This window comes from Cystoisospora suis (genome assembly GCF_002600585.1).
Source record: "Cystoisospora suis strain Wien I chromosome Unknown contig_1950, whole genome shotgun sequence".
Classification (NCBI taxonomy): domain Eukaryota; phylum Apicomplexa; class Conoidasida; order Eucoccidiorida; family Sarcocystidae; genus Cystoisospora; species Cystoisospora suis.
This window is the reverse complement of record NW_027154750.1, coordinates 46,695-59,927: the sequence shown is the minus strand read 5'-3', so window position 1 is coordinate 59,927 and position 13,233 is coordinate 46,695. Positions and strand designations below refer to the sequence as shown.

The 13,233-nt window shown below is 46.5% G+C and overlaps 2 protein-coding genes across 2 annotated transcripts in view; both read left to right on the top strand.

Annotated features, from left to right (window-relative positions):
* CSUI_004243 (uncharacterized protein) overlaps nucleotides 1-3,095 on the top strand; it is a 6,485-nt gene extending 3,390 nt beyond the window's left edge. The window contains exon 4 of the mRNA XM_068064436.1: nucleotides 800-3,095. Within this exon, the coding sequence (XP_067923593.1) occupies nucleotides 800-849 (50 nt within the window). The 3' untranslated portion in view covers nucleotides 850-3,095. The remainder of the gene's footprint in view (nucleotides 1-799) is intronic.
* A 1,742-nt stretch (nucleotides 3,096-4,837) lies between these two features.
* On the top strand, nucleotides 4,838-13,168 carry CSUI_004242 (atp-dependent rna; the record flags this gene model as incomplete). Its single annotated transcript, XM_068064435.1, has 4 exons — nucleotides 4,838-6,744; nucleotides 7,655-10,007; nucleotides 11,084-11,224; nucleotides 12,011-13,168. The coding sequence occupies 4 exons, from the start codon at nucleotides 4,838-4,840 to the stop codon at nucleotides 12,590-12,592; spliced, it is 4,983 nt and encodes a 1,660-aa protein (XP_067923592.1). The 3' UTR covers nucleotides 12,593-13,168.
* Nucleotides 13,169-13,233: the final 65 nt, after the last annotated feature.

Here is a 13,233-nt window from a genome sequence, read left to right as displayed (position 1 = left end):
AGTGATAGTCCTAGTAGTGATAGCAGAAGTAGCAGTAGTAGAAGCAGGGTTTAGGGTAAACCCTAAACTCTTTGCTTTTTCCTCTTGCGTCCCTCTCGCGTCTCAATCGAAGTCGCACACATTCCGTCAATTCCTCCCTCGGTCCTCGCTGGCTCCTGCGTGAGGTCTTGTCGTGCCTCCTGTCGATGGCCCATGCCTTTCTGCATCCGGTAGAAGCGCCTCCAGCCTGAGACTCAGAAGTGCATACAACAAGATATCCCGTCTTATAACGATCTATCCGGACCAGGCAAGTGGTGGATGGGCCGAAGCCCATGGGAGAAGCAAAGAGACGGACAAGGCATTTCAAGCAGCTCTTTCTTCTCTTCTCCTAGCTAGACAGCATCAAAGCATCGTATGTAGGCAGATCACCCACACAACCTTCACAGGGCTTGGATATGAAGACTGTACAGTATGCTTTACACACAGAGATGTATATGGATAGGTATGCAAAGATAGATAGATATAGATAGATTGATAGATTAAAGATAGATTAAAGGTATGTATAGGGTCCCTATATGAAAGGTGACGGAAGGCACTCACCATTGCCGCATGAGAACCGAGAGGCCGTTCTTCTCCGCCGTGACGATGCGCAGCGCAAGAGCTCCCAGCTCCAGTATAGGGGCAGCGACGTCGCAGATTGAAAGGAGCATCTCTTCCGTATAAGTTTCAGCTTGAGGTGTTTCTCCTTTCTTTTCCTCCTTTGGATCTGATTGAATGAAGCCTCCTGATGCGAAATGTGTTGTGCATCTGCCTCTTGCAGAGAATGAAGGTCTTCTCGCTCTGCATCTCTTGGAAGAATCTCGCACTTGACGTTTCTCTCCGAGTTGAAGACGAGGGGGCAACCCAGATGCCTGAGTTGTGGGAGAACAAGAATCTTTAAGGCTGTCTCCACCAGACAGAATTCTTCGAAAGTTTTCTCGTCACCCTCCTCCTCATCGTTATCATTCCATAGCCCCTTTCCTTCATGGCCTCCTGGCCATGGACAAAAGCGACAGACTTGATTTCCCTCTACCGGTGAGAGGAGTAGAGCTCCTCCAGGAGGTGCACGTTCTTCTCTCCATGTAAAGAGACCGAAGACTTCCATGTCTTCTGGGCGAAGACCATAAGAATCGCGAAGAAGATCTTCGTGCTCGTTCACTGAGGCGGGCGATTCCTGTAGATATTCGAGCTGATGCCACTCGGTGGAAAGGATAAGAAGATGGACGAGAGAAATTGACGAGAGGAGAAGGGGTTGTCTCCACCTTGAGAGACATTCTCTTCACTAGGATTGCTCTCACTCCCGAGGTCTAATCACCTTGTTCCTCAACTTCTTCTTCCGAATTCGAGAGAAGAAAGGTTGTATTGATAAAGAAGTCTTCTACTTCCTTGTTTTCAATGTCTTTTCCAAGACGTTTTCTGGCTTTTCTGTCGCTCCTGGCCTGTTCAAGCTCTCTTTTCCATTCCACAACGACAGGCTCCATGAAGCGCACTTGCTTCCCTACAAGAGACAAAGAAGGGATATCTGACCTGTATGGTAGATCAGACTTGTTTCTCTCTCCGCACAGAGACACTGAAGAGGGCCTTGGACTCCTTGCCAGAACCACCGCCGGGCCAACTGAATCTGTGAGACACTCTTTTGCCACATGTCTCAGCACCATGCTCTCTTTCTTTTCTTCTGGATAATTCCAGGCAGTCGCTTCCTCGCATCAGTATCACGCTTCGCTCTTGGCCACAGGAGATGCACAGGCCAGCTTTAATGAGGCCATCACCGTCAACGTGGAAGAGCCACTCTTCTTCGTCGCCATTGTCTCTTTCCACCTCTTCAACAATGGAAGGGTCTGCTTCTTTCTCTAAGCAAGGAGGCGTTGCTTCCTTGTCTCTCCCTCCTCCTCTCTCTTCCAGTTCGCCTGTAGCGAACAATTCCTGAAAAAGGGGTGTTTCTACGGACGTGGGGAGAGGTGAAGCTTCCCAATCTTCCTTCGTTAGAATGGAGATTTCTGAGGTCTCGAGGCACGCCTCGGCATCTTCCTCTTCGAGATGTTCTCTTTCTTCTTTTTCGATCATTTGGTTGTCTTTCGCTTCGCCCCTCTTCCCTCTTTCCTCTTCCGAAGCGAAAGAACTCTGGGAAACACGAGGAAGAACAAGAAGCACCAACACAAGACAAAGAAAACATCCGCTTTTTCTTCTCCTTTCCTGGTTCCTCTCTCCCCGGCTTCTTTCTATTATCTTTCTTTTCCTCCATCTCCTGTTCACAGCGTGGCGGCGAGGTTTTCGCCGGCCCTGGAACGTCCCTCTCCGCCGTCGCCTTTCGGCGCGGCCCGGAAAGCCACCTGAAGGGTGGCGGCGGCGTGAAGCCCATTTCAGAAAAAACACGGAAAGCAGAGCTCGGAACGAATTCCGAGATAACCCTGACAGGTGCCAGCTGATAGCGCAAGTTCGCAAACACTTCTAGCAGGGTTTCAGCAGCGGCGCCCCCGTAAACGCCAGATTGAAAGAACGGGGAGAGACCTCACCCATTCCAGATGCCCCTTGACGTCCATTTCTTCGTGTCGAACTTGCTCGCGTCTTACGGTTTTCTTACCGTCTCGATCCGGATAAGCTCGGCCGGATCGGGACGGGAACCTAACGACAACACACAGCTAGCAGCACACCTGTTGACCCTCCCTGGGACGGTATCGAAATAGCTACGGTGGCTATGGCCGACGGGCAACGATCTACGACGGTGCCGTTGCGCATGAAAGGACGCTTTCTATTGTGCGAAAAACCGTTTCTATCTTCTTGCTGGGAGTTTTACGCACATGTTCTTTGTCTTTCTCAGAGAAAGAGCTAGGTTGAGAGATTCTCGCGGCTTCTGCGGCGGATGGGATTGAGAGGTCAAGCTTTGTTTAGAACTCTCTTTCGGGGACCGCAGTAGTTACCTGAGCTCTTTTGGTATACCTAGAGAAGAAACTGTGCACGTGCATAGGCTACGGGTTGGCGCGTTTTTGCCTGGAGAGTTTCTTTCTTTTTCTCATGGGGGAAGCCTTACTTTTCTCTTGATAGGGGAGCCTCACTTCTCTACCTTAAACCCTAAACCCTTACAGCATGAACGATTTTTTTCAGCTTCAACTTTTCTTGCTCTATTTACTGATGTTAGAAATAAGAATTCCCACGGGAACGTTTCATTCCTTTCGAGATAAAGATCCTTCCGCGCTTGAGGGCGAACGCGCGGCCCCGCAGAAGTAACGCTGGGAGTCCATACTCTTTACTCATGTTCAGTCGAGAATTTCCTAGGAAGACGACCGCTTACATTTCGTTGTTTTAGTTCCCCAACTAGAGCAATGGTTAGCTTTGTCTCCTCTGCTTCTCCTACCGCATGAAAGTGGCATTCCGATCAAGCAAGTTAAGGGCAGGGGGTGATCAACCATAACCATCAAGATCTCTGCAGCGAGTCACAGGCCCCCCACGTGAGTCCTGAACGGCTTCAGAGACACTGCTTTCATCAAAAAAATCCGTCGGACCGCGCCCAGGCGGCAAGAACAGTGCAGCCACCAGCAGTCCTCTCTCCCAGTTCGAAGTTGAAACCGTTCAATTACCCCGCTGGGAGTAGCAGTGCTGGGAGTAGGAATAGCAGTACTAACAGTAGGAGTGATGTAGTAATAGAAGGAGTAGTGGTAGTGGTCATAGTGGTAGTGACGGCTGTAATAGTAGTGATAGTAGTAGTAGTAGCGAGAGTGGCAGGTGTAGTGATGGCAGCACTAGTAGTGATAGTAGCAGTACTAGTAGTAATAGTAGCAGCACTAGTAGTGATAGTAGCAGTACTAGTAGTGATAGTAGTAATACTACTAGTGATAGTAGTACTGATAGGAGTTGTGGTAGTGATACTTGTAGTGGTAGTGGTAGTCGTAGTAGTGATAGCAGTAGTAATAGTGACAGTAGTAGTGGTCGTAGTAGCAATACTGATACTCGTAGCGATAGTAGTAGTAGTGACAGTAGGATCAGTGATAGTAGTAGTAGTAGCGATAGTAGTAGTAGTGATAGCAGGAGTAATAGTGATAGTAGTAGTGCTAGTATCCGTCCGCAGTAGTAATAGTGACAATAGTATCGCCGATAGTATTAGCAGTAGCAGTAGTAGTAGTAGCAATTGTAGTAGGGGTTATAGTAGTGGTCGTATGTTTGCATAGTAGTAAGGATGCTGAAGGAGGGGAGGGTGATTTCAAGAGGACAGGCGTTTCTTTCCTTTTCAGAGAAGTGCATGCAGACACGTAGTTCGATAGTGTATCTGCATGCACTTGGAGACGAAGATTTGAAGGTGGATTCAGACGGATAGACAGATGAAGTTTTCCCCGAAAACACGACTGATCGAAGATTTCCTCTGTGTGCCCCTCCTGCGATTTCTGCGAGAAGGCAAGAACTTTCTCGTTTGCATAGCGTGACGGGAAAGTAGCAAACTGTAGAATCTTTTCTTTCCTCTCAGGCATATCCAGCTAGGCATGCATTCGTCGAGCTCCTCCTACCCTGAGGTGTAAGATGCACACACGCACACGGAGAGAAAGAAGCATTCTATACTCGAGTGTTTTGATGTTGATCAGTCTTTTTCACCATGTCTGTATCAGAGACAAAGAAAGAAGAGGAAAGCACCTCTTCGTTTTTCTGCTTTTGCCATAACTAACAGACAACCACCACTCCTTTAGCTGACGAGAACAATTGGTAGAGGAGAAATACCTCTCTGTGTGTGTCTACTTCTCGTGTCTCCATCTCCACGGTTAGCCGTGTAGCCGACCATTATCGCGGTCAAACTAGCAGCAGGATGAAACTCCTTTTTTCGAAGTGGAGCCGAATGCCCGAGGGGACCTGCAAGAGAGGCATGCAGGCGTTACAAACAGTGAAGAAGAGCGGACTTCTCTCGCCTTCCAACTCTCTTTCAGAACCTCCTTCTCTCTCTAGTCTTTCTCCTGTCAAGATGTGGTTCTTTCCTTCTTTCTCCAAGAAGGTTTATGATAGCCACATGCCGATGATATGGACGCAGAGACGATCAGCTTCTTCTTCTTCACTATTCGTCCGCTCTCGAAAAGGTTCTTTACGAAATCTCGCAAGAAAGAGAAAGAAAAAGAAGATAACGGAGTACCCAAGACATATGAGAAGAGGCCAGAGAAGAAAACAGGATAAGTTAAAAACGATTCTAAACCGACTAAGAAACCATCTCTTCTCTCCAGGAAATCTTCATTCTTCCCCCTCTTCTGCACATCCGTCTTTACGACTCTTCACACATCGAAGAAGGGAGAACTTTCTCTCTCCCCGTTGCTTTTTCTTCTCTTTCTTCGCAAATCCACTAGTCTCTTCGTATCATCGTTATAGTCATCCTCTCTCTTCACTTCTTTCCTATCCCTCATTCTCTTCAAGAATCTCTTCTTCCTCCTGTCTTCCCAGTCACAGACCGCGAGCTTCTTTTTCTTTGTTCTCTCCTTCTACAAGCCTACGCCCTGCCAGGACCGCCAGAACGCCTTCTATTACTACTTCAATCATTTCCACTACTGGCCCTTGTTTTCCCCCTTCTTCTCCCTCTTATTCTCAGCCCGATTCGTCCGTTGTCTCTTGTCAGTACTCAGGAGTATCCGCGAGAAAGGATAGGATGGAACTTAGGTCTCGTAGTGGTAGGTGTCTCACTTTTTGTCATAGACAGATTGATAGAGGAAGCATACACGCTGATACGGTAAGACAGAGACATGTAGAAACTCTCGATTCTTCACGAGGTACCGACAGGGAGAACAAGCCAAGCCTACAAGAACTCTTGTTGCTTCTTCCCTCCATTCTGAGAAGACTTTCTCTTCCTTGTTCTTTTCTTTTTCCTTCTCCTTCTTCTCCGTCTTGTTCTCCTTGTTTCTCTTTTTCTTTTTCCCTTCCTTCTCTGTTTCATGAGTATCAACGGCTATTCTTCTCTCTCCATTCCTCTTACATCTCCTGCATGCATTCTTTCTTTTCCTCCTTCTTGAGAAATCTCTCTATTCAAGCACTGACCTTTCAGAGGAGAGCAGATGAAACTTCCATTGATAGACATCTTCTCTCTCACTCTATTTCACTGCCCATTCTTTCTTCCTTATCTTCTTTCTCTTGTCTCTCGCCTTCTCTTAATTCTCGACTACGGAAAACTGAAGAAGACGAGAGAGTCTCTTCGATTCACCTCACACCGTCATCTCTTATTTCTCTCTCCTGTTCTTCCTATCCTTATTGGCAAGCCCTCACAGACACGACTTCTATTGATAGACACTTCTATGGATCTTCCTCTATAGCTTTGCACTTAACCCCGACTTCTCGACACCTACCCAATGTTCATCTATTCCCTCGTTTCGCTCAGCCTTGTCTTTCTTTCTTCGATCGAGATCTCTGTCGACAATCTTTCTCTCCTTCTTCTTTTTCTTTGCCAAAGTCTTTTTCCTCGAAGTGTTTCTTCTCTTCATCTGCTTTAGCAAGGAGACAAGACCCCATCATCCATAAGACAGATCAGACTTCTCTCTCATCTTCTTCTTCCCATTTCTCTGCACAGAGGGATAGAGAGAGTCATGAGAGAGAAGTAAGGAGAGATGGCTCTTCATCTGATATAGTCAGAGGTTCTCAACACGGTGTCTATAGAGGTGAAGAAGATGCTGGAGGGAGAAGAAAAGAAGGAGGAGAAGAAGAACAAGGAAGTGGGACTATTGAATTGCTAGGCCCTGTTGCTCTCTCACGTACCATTCTAAAGGCTTTCAGGTATACATGCCATCGGCACTTTCTCCCTTATGCACGTAGATACATCTAAACATACATATGTACGCCTTGTCTACCTATCTCTCTATATAATAGGGGTGAGGATTCCATACTGTCTTTCTCATGGAGTTGATAAAGAGATAGACAGACTAAGATGGATAGATGGATAGTTGCCTTGACCCACACGAATGTATGTATCTTCATGGTATCTGCATGCGTATAGATATTCATACGCTGCTCCCTACTTTTTGGCTTCACGTAGCATGATTGACGAGCGACTCAGGAGGCCCCAGAGTTGTCTATGTACGTGGGCTGACAGATGTGTATGCTCTCATATGCTCATATTTTGAGAAGAAGAAGATTTCTACATACATGTGTATCCGCATGAGGTGATCAAGTCTCCTATGGACTACGTAGAATAAGCCTCCTGTATGGATACTTGTGTTCCCCTCAATGTCGGGGTGAAGCCGATCGATACGGGGACTTCCTTCTTTCACGAGATAGAGAGAGAGAAGATGGCGTAGGACGCGAAATGACTGAAGTGGTAGCAGCACATCGATCCACTGCATGTCTGATAGATCAAGCGAAAGGAAGAGAGGGAGGAGGAAGTGGAACTATCCTTGTGTGTACTCCTTTCTTTCAAGTCTATCCAGGTACATATATATATGGTAATATCATTCTTTCTTTCTTTCTCACTCTCTCTATATACACATATATAACGATGAGGCCTGTCAATTACAGTTCTTTCTCGTCTGTATATTTAGCGATCTCTAACGCCTTCCGCGGTGGTTCTCTTCTCCTTTCTCCCTCTTTCCATTTCTGCCTCCTTCCCTTCTATGTGACAAGAAGGCAGATGTGACGGTTTTGCATGCGTGCCTGTGTGTATGTGTGTTTTTTCCTTTCTTGACTGTAGAGAAGAGGATAGAAATCCGATCTTATGGCGACGCTTTGCACGTCGTGCAAGACTTCTTCTTCCTGTCTTTACTCCTCCCTCATCTCTTATTCATATCTTAGGGATGTTTGGTACACTTGGCTATCGAGACCAAGATTTTCTTGCTGAGGCGATAAAAATCCTTTTACCTCAGTTAGCTGTATGTACAGCCCGTGATTTATGTCGTGTTACACATGTGTATGCACAACTGCATGCACGGCATGATTTATTCTTTTCTGTTTGTGCCCGTGAAATCTCTCGACGTGCACATGAGCTTGAGCCTCATGAAATGGCGCGGATCCTTCATTCCTATACAAGATTAAGATACTTTCATCCACACTTATTTGCTGTATTAAGAAGACGCATGTTCGAGAATATAAAAAGACTTGAACCAGGAGCCTTAGTTCTAATCTTATCATCTTTATCACGACTTCACCTCTATGATGAGAAGCTCTTATCCGTCTTATATACGGAGGTATGTCGGCGTATAGGGGATATGAATGTTAGGGGTCTCTCCATCTTAGCAAATACATACAATGAGATAGCAGTAGAACACCCCATCTTGTATGATCTTCTCATAGATGAAGCTTATAGAAAACGTCATGAAAGAAAACCCCAGGACGCTGTATTAATGTTAAGAGCTATAGCAGGGGGAGGAGGAGGATCTATGAAGATGTTTCATACCTATAAGAAAAGTAAAAGACACGTCACGTTTCTTCTTCATCTTCTACAAGATCTCCCTAGACATATCAAATACTTCACACTAGAGCAAGTCTCCATGACCGTTGCAGCTCTCTCCCGATTGTATACGGAGATCAAGAGAGACGCCCTCGATGAATGGGGAAGAGGAGGAGACAGCAAGAGCATCGAAGTGTGGGGTGAAGGACGAAGATCTCTAGGTGAGAAGGACAACAGCACAAACAAGAAGAAGAACAAGAAAGATCGACAACTCTATTACTACTCCTTAAAAGATATCTTCATGTTAGAAGAAAGTCAAGCAGTAGCGGAATCACAGCAAGAAGAAGAAGATGGAACGAGTCTGGATCGAATGGATTCTCGCGAGCATCATCCTGATACAAGACATCTGAAGATCCGAAGAAGAGAACACCCTCTTTTAGAAGCTCTAGGAGATCGTATTGGAGATCTGTCAAAAGACCTAACTCCACAGAGTACAGCAGCCCTCGTCTATGCCTATGCTAAGCTCAACTATCGTCATGGACCTCTACTCTATCATGCACCAGAGCATTTAGAAAGACATGCAGATGACTATTCTCTTGATCAGCTAGCTAAGATGTGTTTCGCTTACTCCAAGCTACAAATTCCTAATACGTCTGTCCTGGAAATTACTCTCAAAGAACTCACGAAGCGTCTTGGAGAGGGAGAGGAAGAAAAGCAAGGGGTGGAGAAGAACAAGAAGCAGAACAGGCGAGAAGAAGGAACAGGAAGAAGCCTAAGCATGTCAGAAGAGGAGACTGGAAAAATGTCAGAGGTCTTCGATGGAGAAGAACGAAGGATAATTCTCACGCCTTCTGACAGCATCAAGAAGAAGGAAGAGCAGACAGACGTGAAAGTAGAGGAGAAGAGAAGACATAATGAGGAAGAGGAAGAAAAAGAAGAAGAAGAAAACAGTTCAGAGATCATTAGTTTAAAGAAAGGAAAGCGTCGGTGTGGGGCTCTCAACCATGGGAATCAAGAAGACTTCTGCGATTTAAGTCGAAGAGTGGAAAGCGCATATCAAGCCCAGGAAGCGCATTCTCAGCAAGAGGGAGCTTCTCGGAGATCTCAAGATTACCAATCGCATTATATTCGGAGTCATGCTAATTTTGCCCAACCTCAGCGGACTGGACTTTCATCAAACGGTATGGCACCACGGCGAAAGAGTCAAAGTCGATTGGTTCGCCAGTATGTTGGAGATCTCTCTCAGTTCTTGACGCCCTTTTCTTCTTCTTCTTGTTCTCCTTCTGTGTCATCATCCCCCTACGGTCGATCAACTGAATCTTTTCCATCACAGGAAGACGATCAAGGGAACCAGACAACAGATGCACCGGCACGGAAAGAAGGATCATGCCTTACCAGTTCCTCTATCTCTTCCTCGACCTCCTTCTCGTCTTTTTCTTTAGAACCGGATGTAGAAGTTCAGCTGCCAGGGGGTTTATCTCCTGCCTTTCTGAAGGCCTTAGTCAAAGTTGACGCACGCGGACTCCCCGAGGAGAATCGCGCTCTAATCAAACAAGAGACAGGAAGAAGAGGGGAAGGAGACATGGAAAGACCCAAGTTACATTCTTTAACGAGAATACTACAAGCTATGCTCCGGCTCAATGTCTTCGATAGAAAGGTAGGAAAAGAAATGAGACAGAGAGGGAAGTGCTTTAGAAAGGATGTGAGAAAGAAGTCAAGGCCCCGAAAGATAAGATGGTAGATACTCGGGTGTATGTACAGACAGGCAACTGCTTTTCTTCCATATGTGTTAGTACGGACATGAAGATGAAAGACTGTCGCTGTTGGTCGAGCGAGGGTGTGGGACTGGGGGAATGGATACATAGTCGTTCCAGCCGGTTAAAGAAAGGGTAGCTAGCCATATATGTAGTGGAGATTTCTTTTTCGAAAGTCAAGTATATTTCTTGTAGATGAAGTGTGGAGTGAGGATCTCTACGAAGTTAGCTTATAGAAGACTTTCTCATACACCGTGTATTTGTCGTGTACGTTTACTCCTCCTGTATAGACCGTCGGATCGTCTACAGAGAAACCAGTTTACAGCAGTCCCTATGAATGGAAGGGACAGATCGAGCATGCCCTGGAGTAGCGATCCGCTGATACGCCAGGAGGAGCGGCTGCTACCATAACGCACAAGTAACGGTGTTCTATTGTACTTTTCTCTACTACTACTTCTTGGAGATATCATAGTCCCGTTCAACTGTATCGCTAGCTGATATAAGCGTTGTGCAATGAAAGAACAATCTAACTTGTGACTTCATGTATCTCGATCTATCAAAGAAAGAGGTGCATCGGGAAAGTCAAAGCCTTCCACACTGTCACTAGACATATTTATGTCTACGCGTACATCTCGGCTTACACAGTGTCACTATGGACATACCTGTGTATACTTACAGCTCCATATGTCGTCTGTTCCGTTCCTTTTTCCCAAATCTACATAGCCTTGCTGGCCGTGTGGGTGCCACCCCGAAGAACAGGTGTGTGTACACACCAGAGCTTTCCTTGCTTCGTATATGTATACAAACACAGAGGCGTTGAGAAGTCGATGTGCGCTGATAGTGGCCCTTGTACAAGCAAGGCATGAAAGACGGAGACATTATGGTTCATCGTCTCTAATCTTCAGAAACATAGGATTTCTACTGTCACTCTCTTTTCTGTCGTTTTTCTCTCGAAATATATATATCTATGTACTATCAGGCTCTGTCTTTAGTGGGGGACCATCTAGCTAGCCGAGCATCGGAGATGCCTTCTTTCATGTTCCCTGCACTTGTCGAGCTCCTCGGAGGTCTCGGCTTTCTCCACCAAGGCTTGATGGACAGCATACGGTTCGAGCTGAAAGTAAGGTTATCTCCGTCTATAAGACGTCTCTCCATATGTGTGGATGATTAGGTGGGTGGCTGCGGCTCTCTGAAACCTCCTTTCCTGTGGAGCTACATCGACACAGCCACACTCCTGAGACGTCTCATGTGTATGTGAAGGACTGTAGGAGTAGAAGAAGCTTTACAGAGATGTACATCTTTGTATAGGAAGCGGACCTGGTGAATGTGTAGAAAGAGGGACTCGTGAACGAACTGGCCTTTCATTATTCCAGTGAAATGCTTCGTATGTGCGCAGGCTCTTCTTTTGTTGTCGCGCATTTAAGCCCAAAGGCTCACTGGTGTAGAGTTGGGAGGTCACCTGTCTCTATCCCCCGTGTGTATTAGCAAGGTTCTCCTTCATGTAACTGTTTTCTCACACAGACTGCATCGCCCTACAGTTGACTCCTAATTGCTGTATATACATATACATCTGTATAGAGATAGGGAGAGAATAGAGTAAGCCTTTTTCCCTCCTCTGCCTTTATAAGCAAGAGTAGCCGGGGTTGTGAGTCCAGAGGTAACAATGCTGCTGGGGTTATATAGAGAGAGGCTAAGGCTTTAAATGGCGTATACTGCAGTCCACCTTGTCTTCTCGCCGTGTGTGTTTGAGAAAAGATAGCGTTCACGTCCGAACAGACGCCGCGGTGGTTACTTAACCATACATACATACATGCATACACACACAGGCAAAGGAAGAGCTTTCCCTGTGTAGCTCCAGCACGCCATTTCTACCTCTGTGCTTTGTTCTTTTTTGTGGCTTTCATAGGATCCCAGGGAAGACGTCCATTTCAATCAAGCACAGCTGCGGCGCCTGTATGAAGCGCTGCTTTATCGACTCCAGTTGTCTCCTGCTGACTTCGGTGTGATACGTCTGCCCCGGTCTGCGATAGCTAACGCCGCTGACTCCTCGAGGAGAGAAACACTTACCTGGGCTCTACTTCGAGCTGCTAGACATGTAGATCCCAATGGTGCTGAAAGTTATACAAGTTATCTAGAAGAGCCCCATCGCAGCTACGATAATCTATACGACAAGCGAAGTGCACATAGTATGAGTTCCAGCACTTCACCTTCAGTTTCGGTACCTTCTGCTATGGAGGACGACTCCATGGAGGAACATTCGGAAGCAGCAGCTCGTTTACAGGATGGTGGGGTAAAGGTAGAGGAGGAGTGGGTGTATTTCCACGTTCCGCTGTATCTGGAGAAACTGATGAAACCAGAAGTTCAGCAAGCAATCTCAACGGTGGTCGAGGATGTGGAAGCGATGGAGGCCGAACTGATGTCCTACGACTTCCCTGTTGCGTACACGACAGCCTCCTCAGGAGGTAAGAAAGTGGCGGAAGGAGTATGAAGTGGAAGGAGAATGCTCGTGAATACGCACACCGGTTCAAGTTTCCTACACTACTGACCATGCCTGTGAATGAGCCGCTGTTTCTTTTGTGTTCGTTGCAATAGGCTACAGATAGACAAGAACCAATTCAGCCGGGTGGCAGTGGCCGCCCGATTGATTTCGCAGTGTTAGTTACTACTACTCCTCATTCAGGGACTCGTGAGAGTCTTTGCAGAGATCAGGTTGCCCCCTTCGGTGAAGATACTGAAGGCGGGGAGAGGGGATATAATGGGGGTTAACAGGTAAAGTACAAGAGAGGGAATGGGTCTTGAAACAGGTACTACTTAACTAAAGTTATAGACGTTTTGATCTTATCCGCCACCCGCCCAACTGATATATTGGAAAGCGGGCCGGCATGTGCTTGGGAAGCAAAGTGCAAGAGCGTGTTAACGGCTCTGACGGACCATCGAACAGTTTGTCCGTGCGGCTCTCCGGATTTATTTGGAAACGGGTGATCTTTGTTTTCCGTTGTTGTAAAGAAATCGTGTATGAACCAGATCTGATCGCTTGATGTATTTGGTTGCATTTTCTCGCCGTTGGCTATATCACCTTCTGTCCGTACAAGTTTAGTGGGTACACTTGGTTCCCCACCGTCTTCGCTC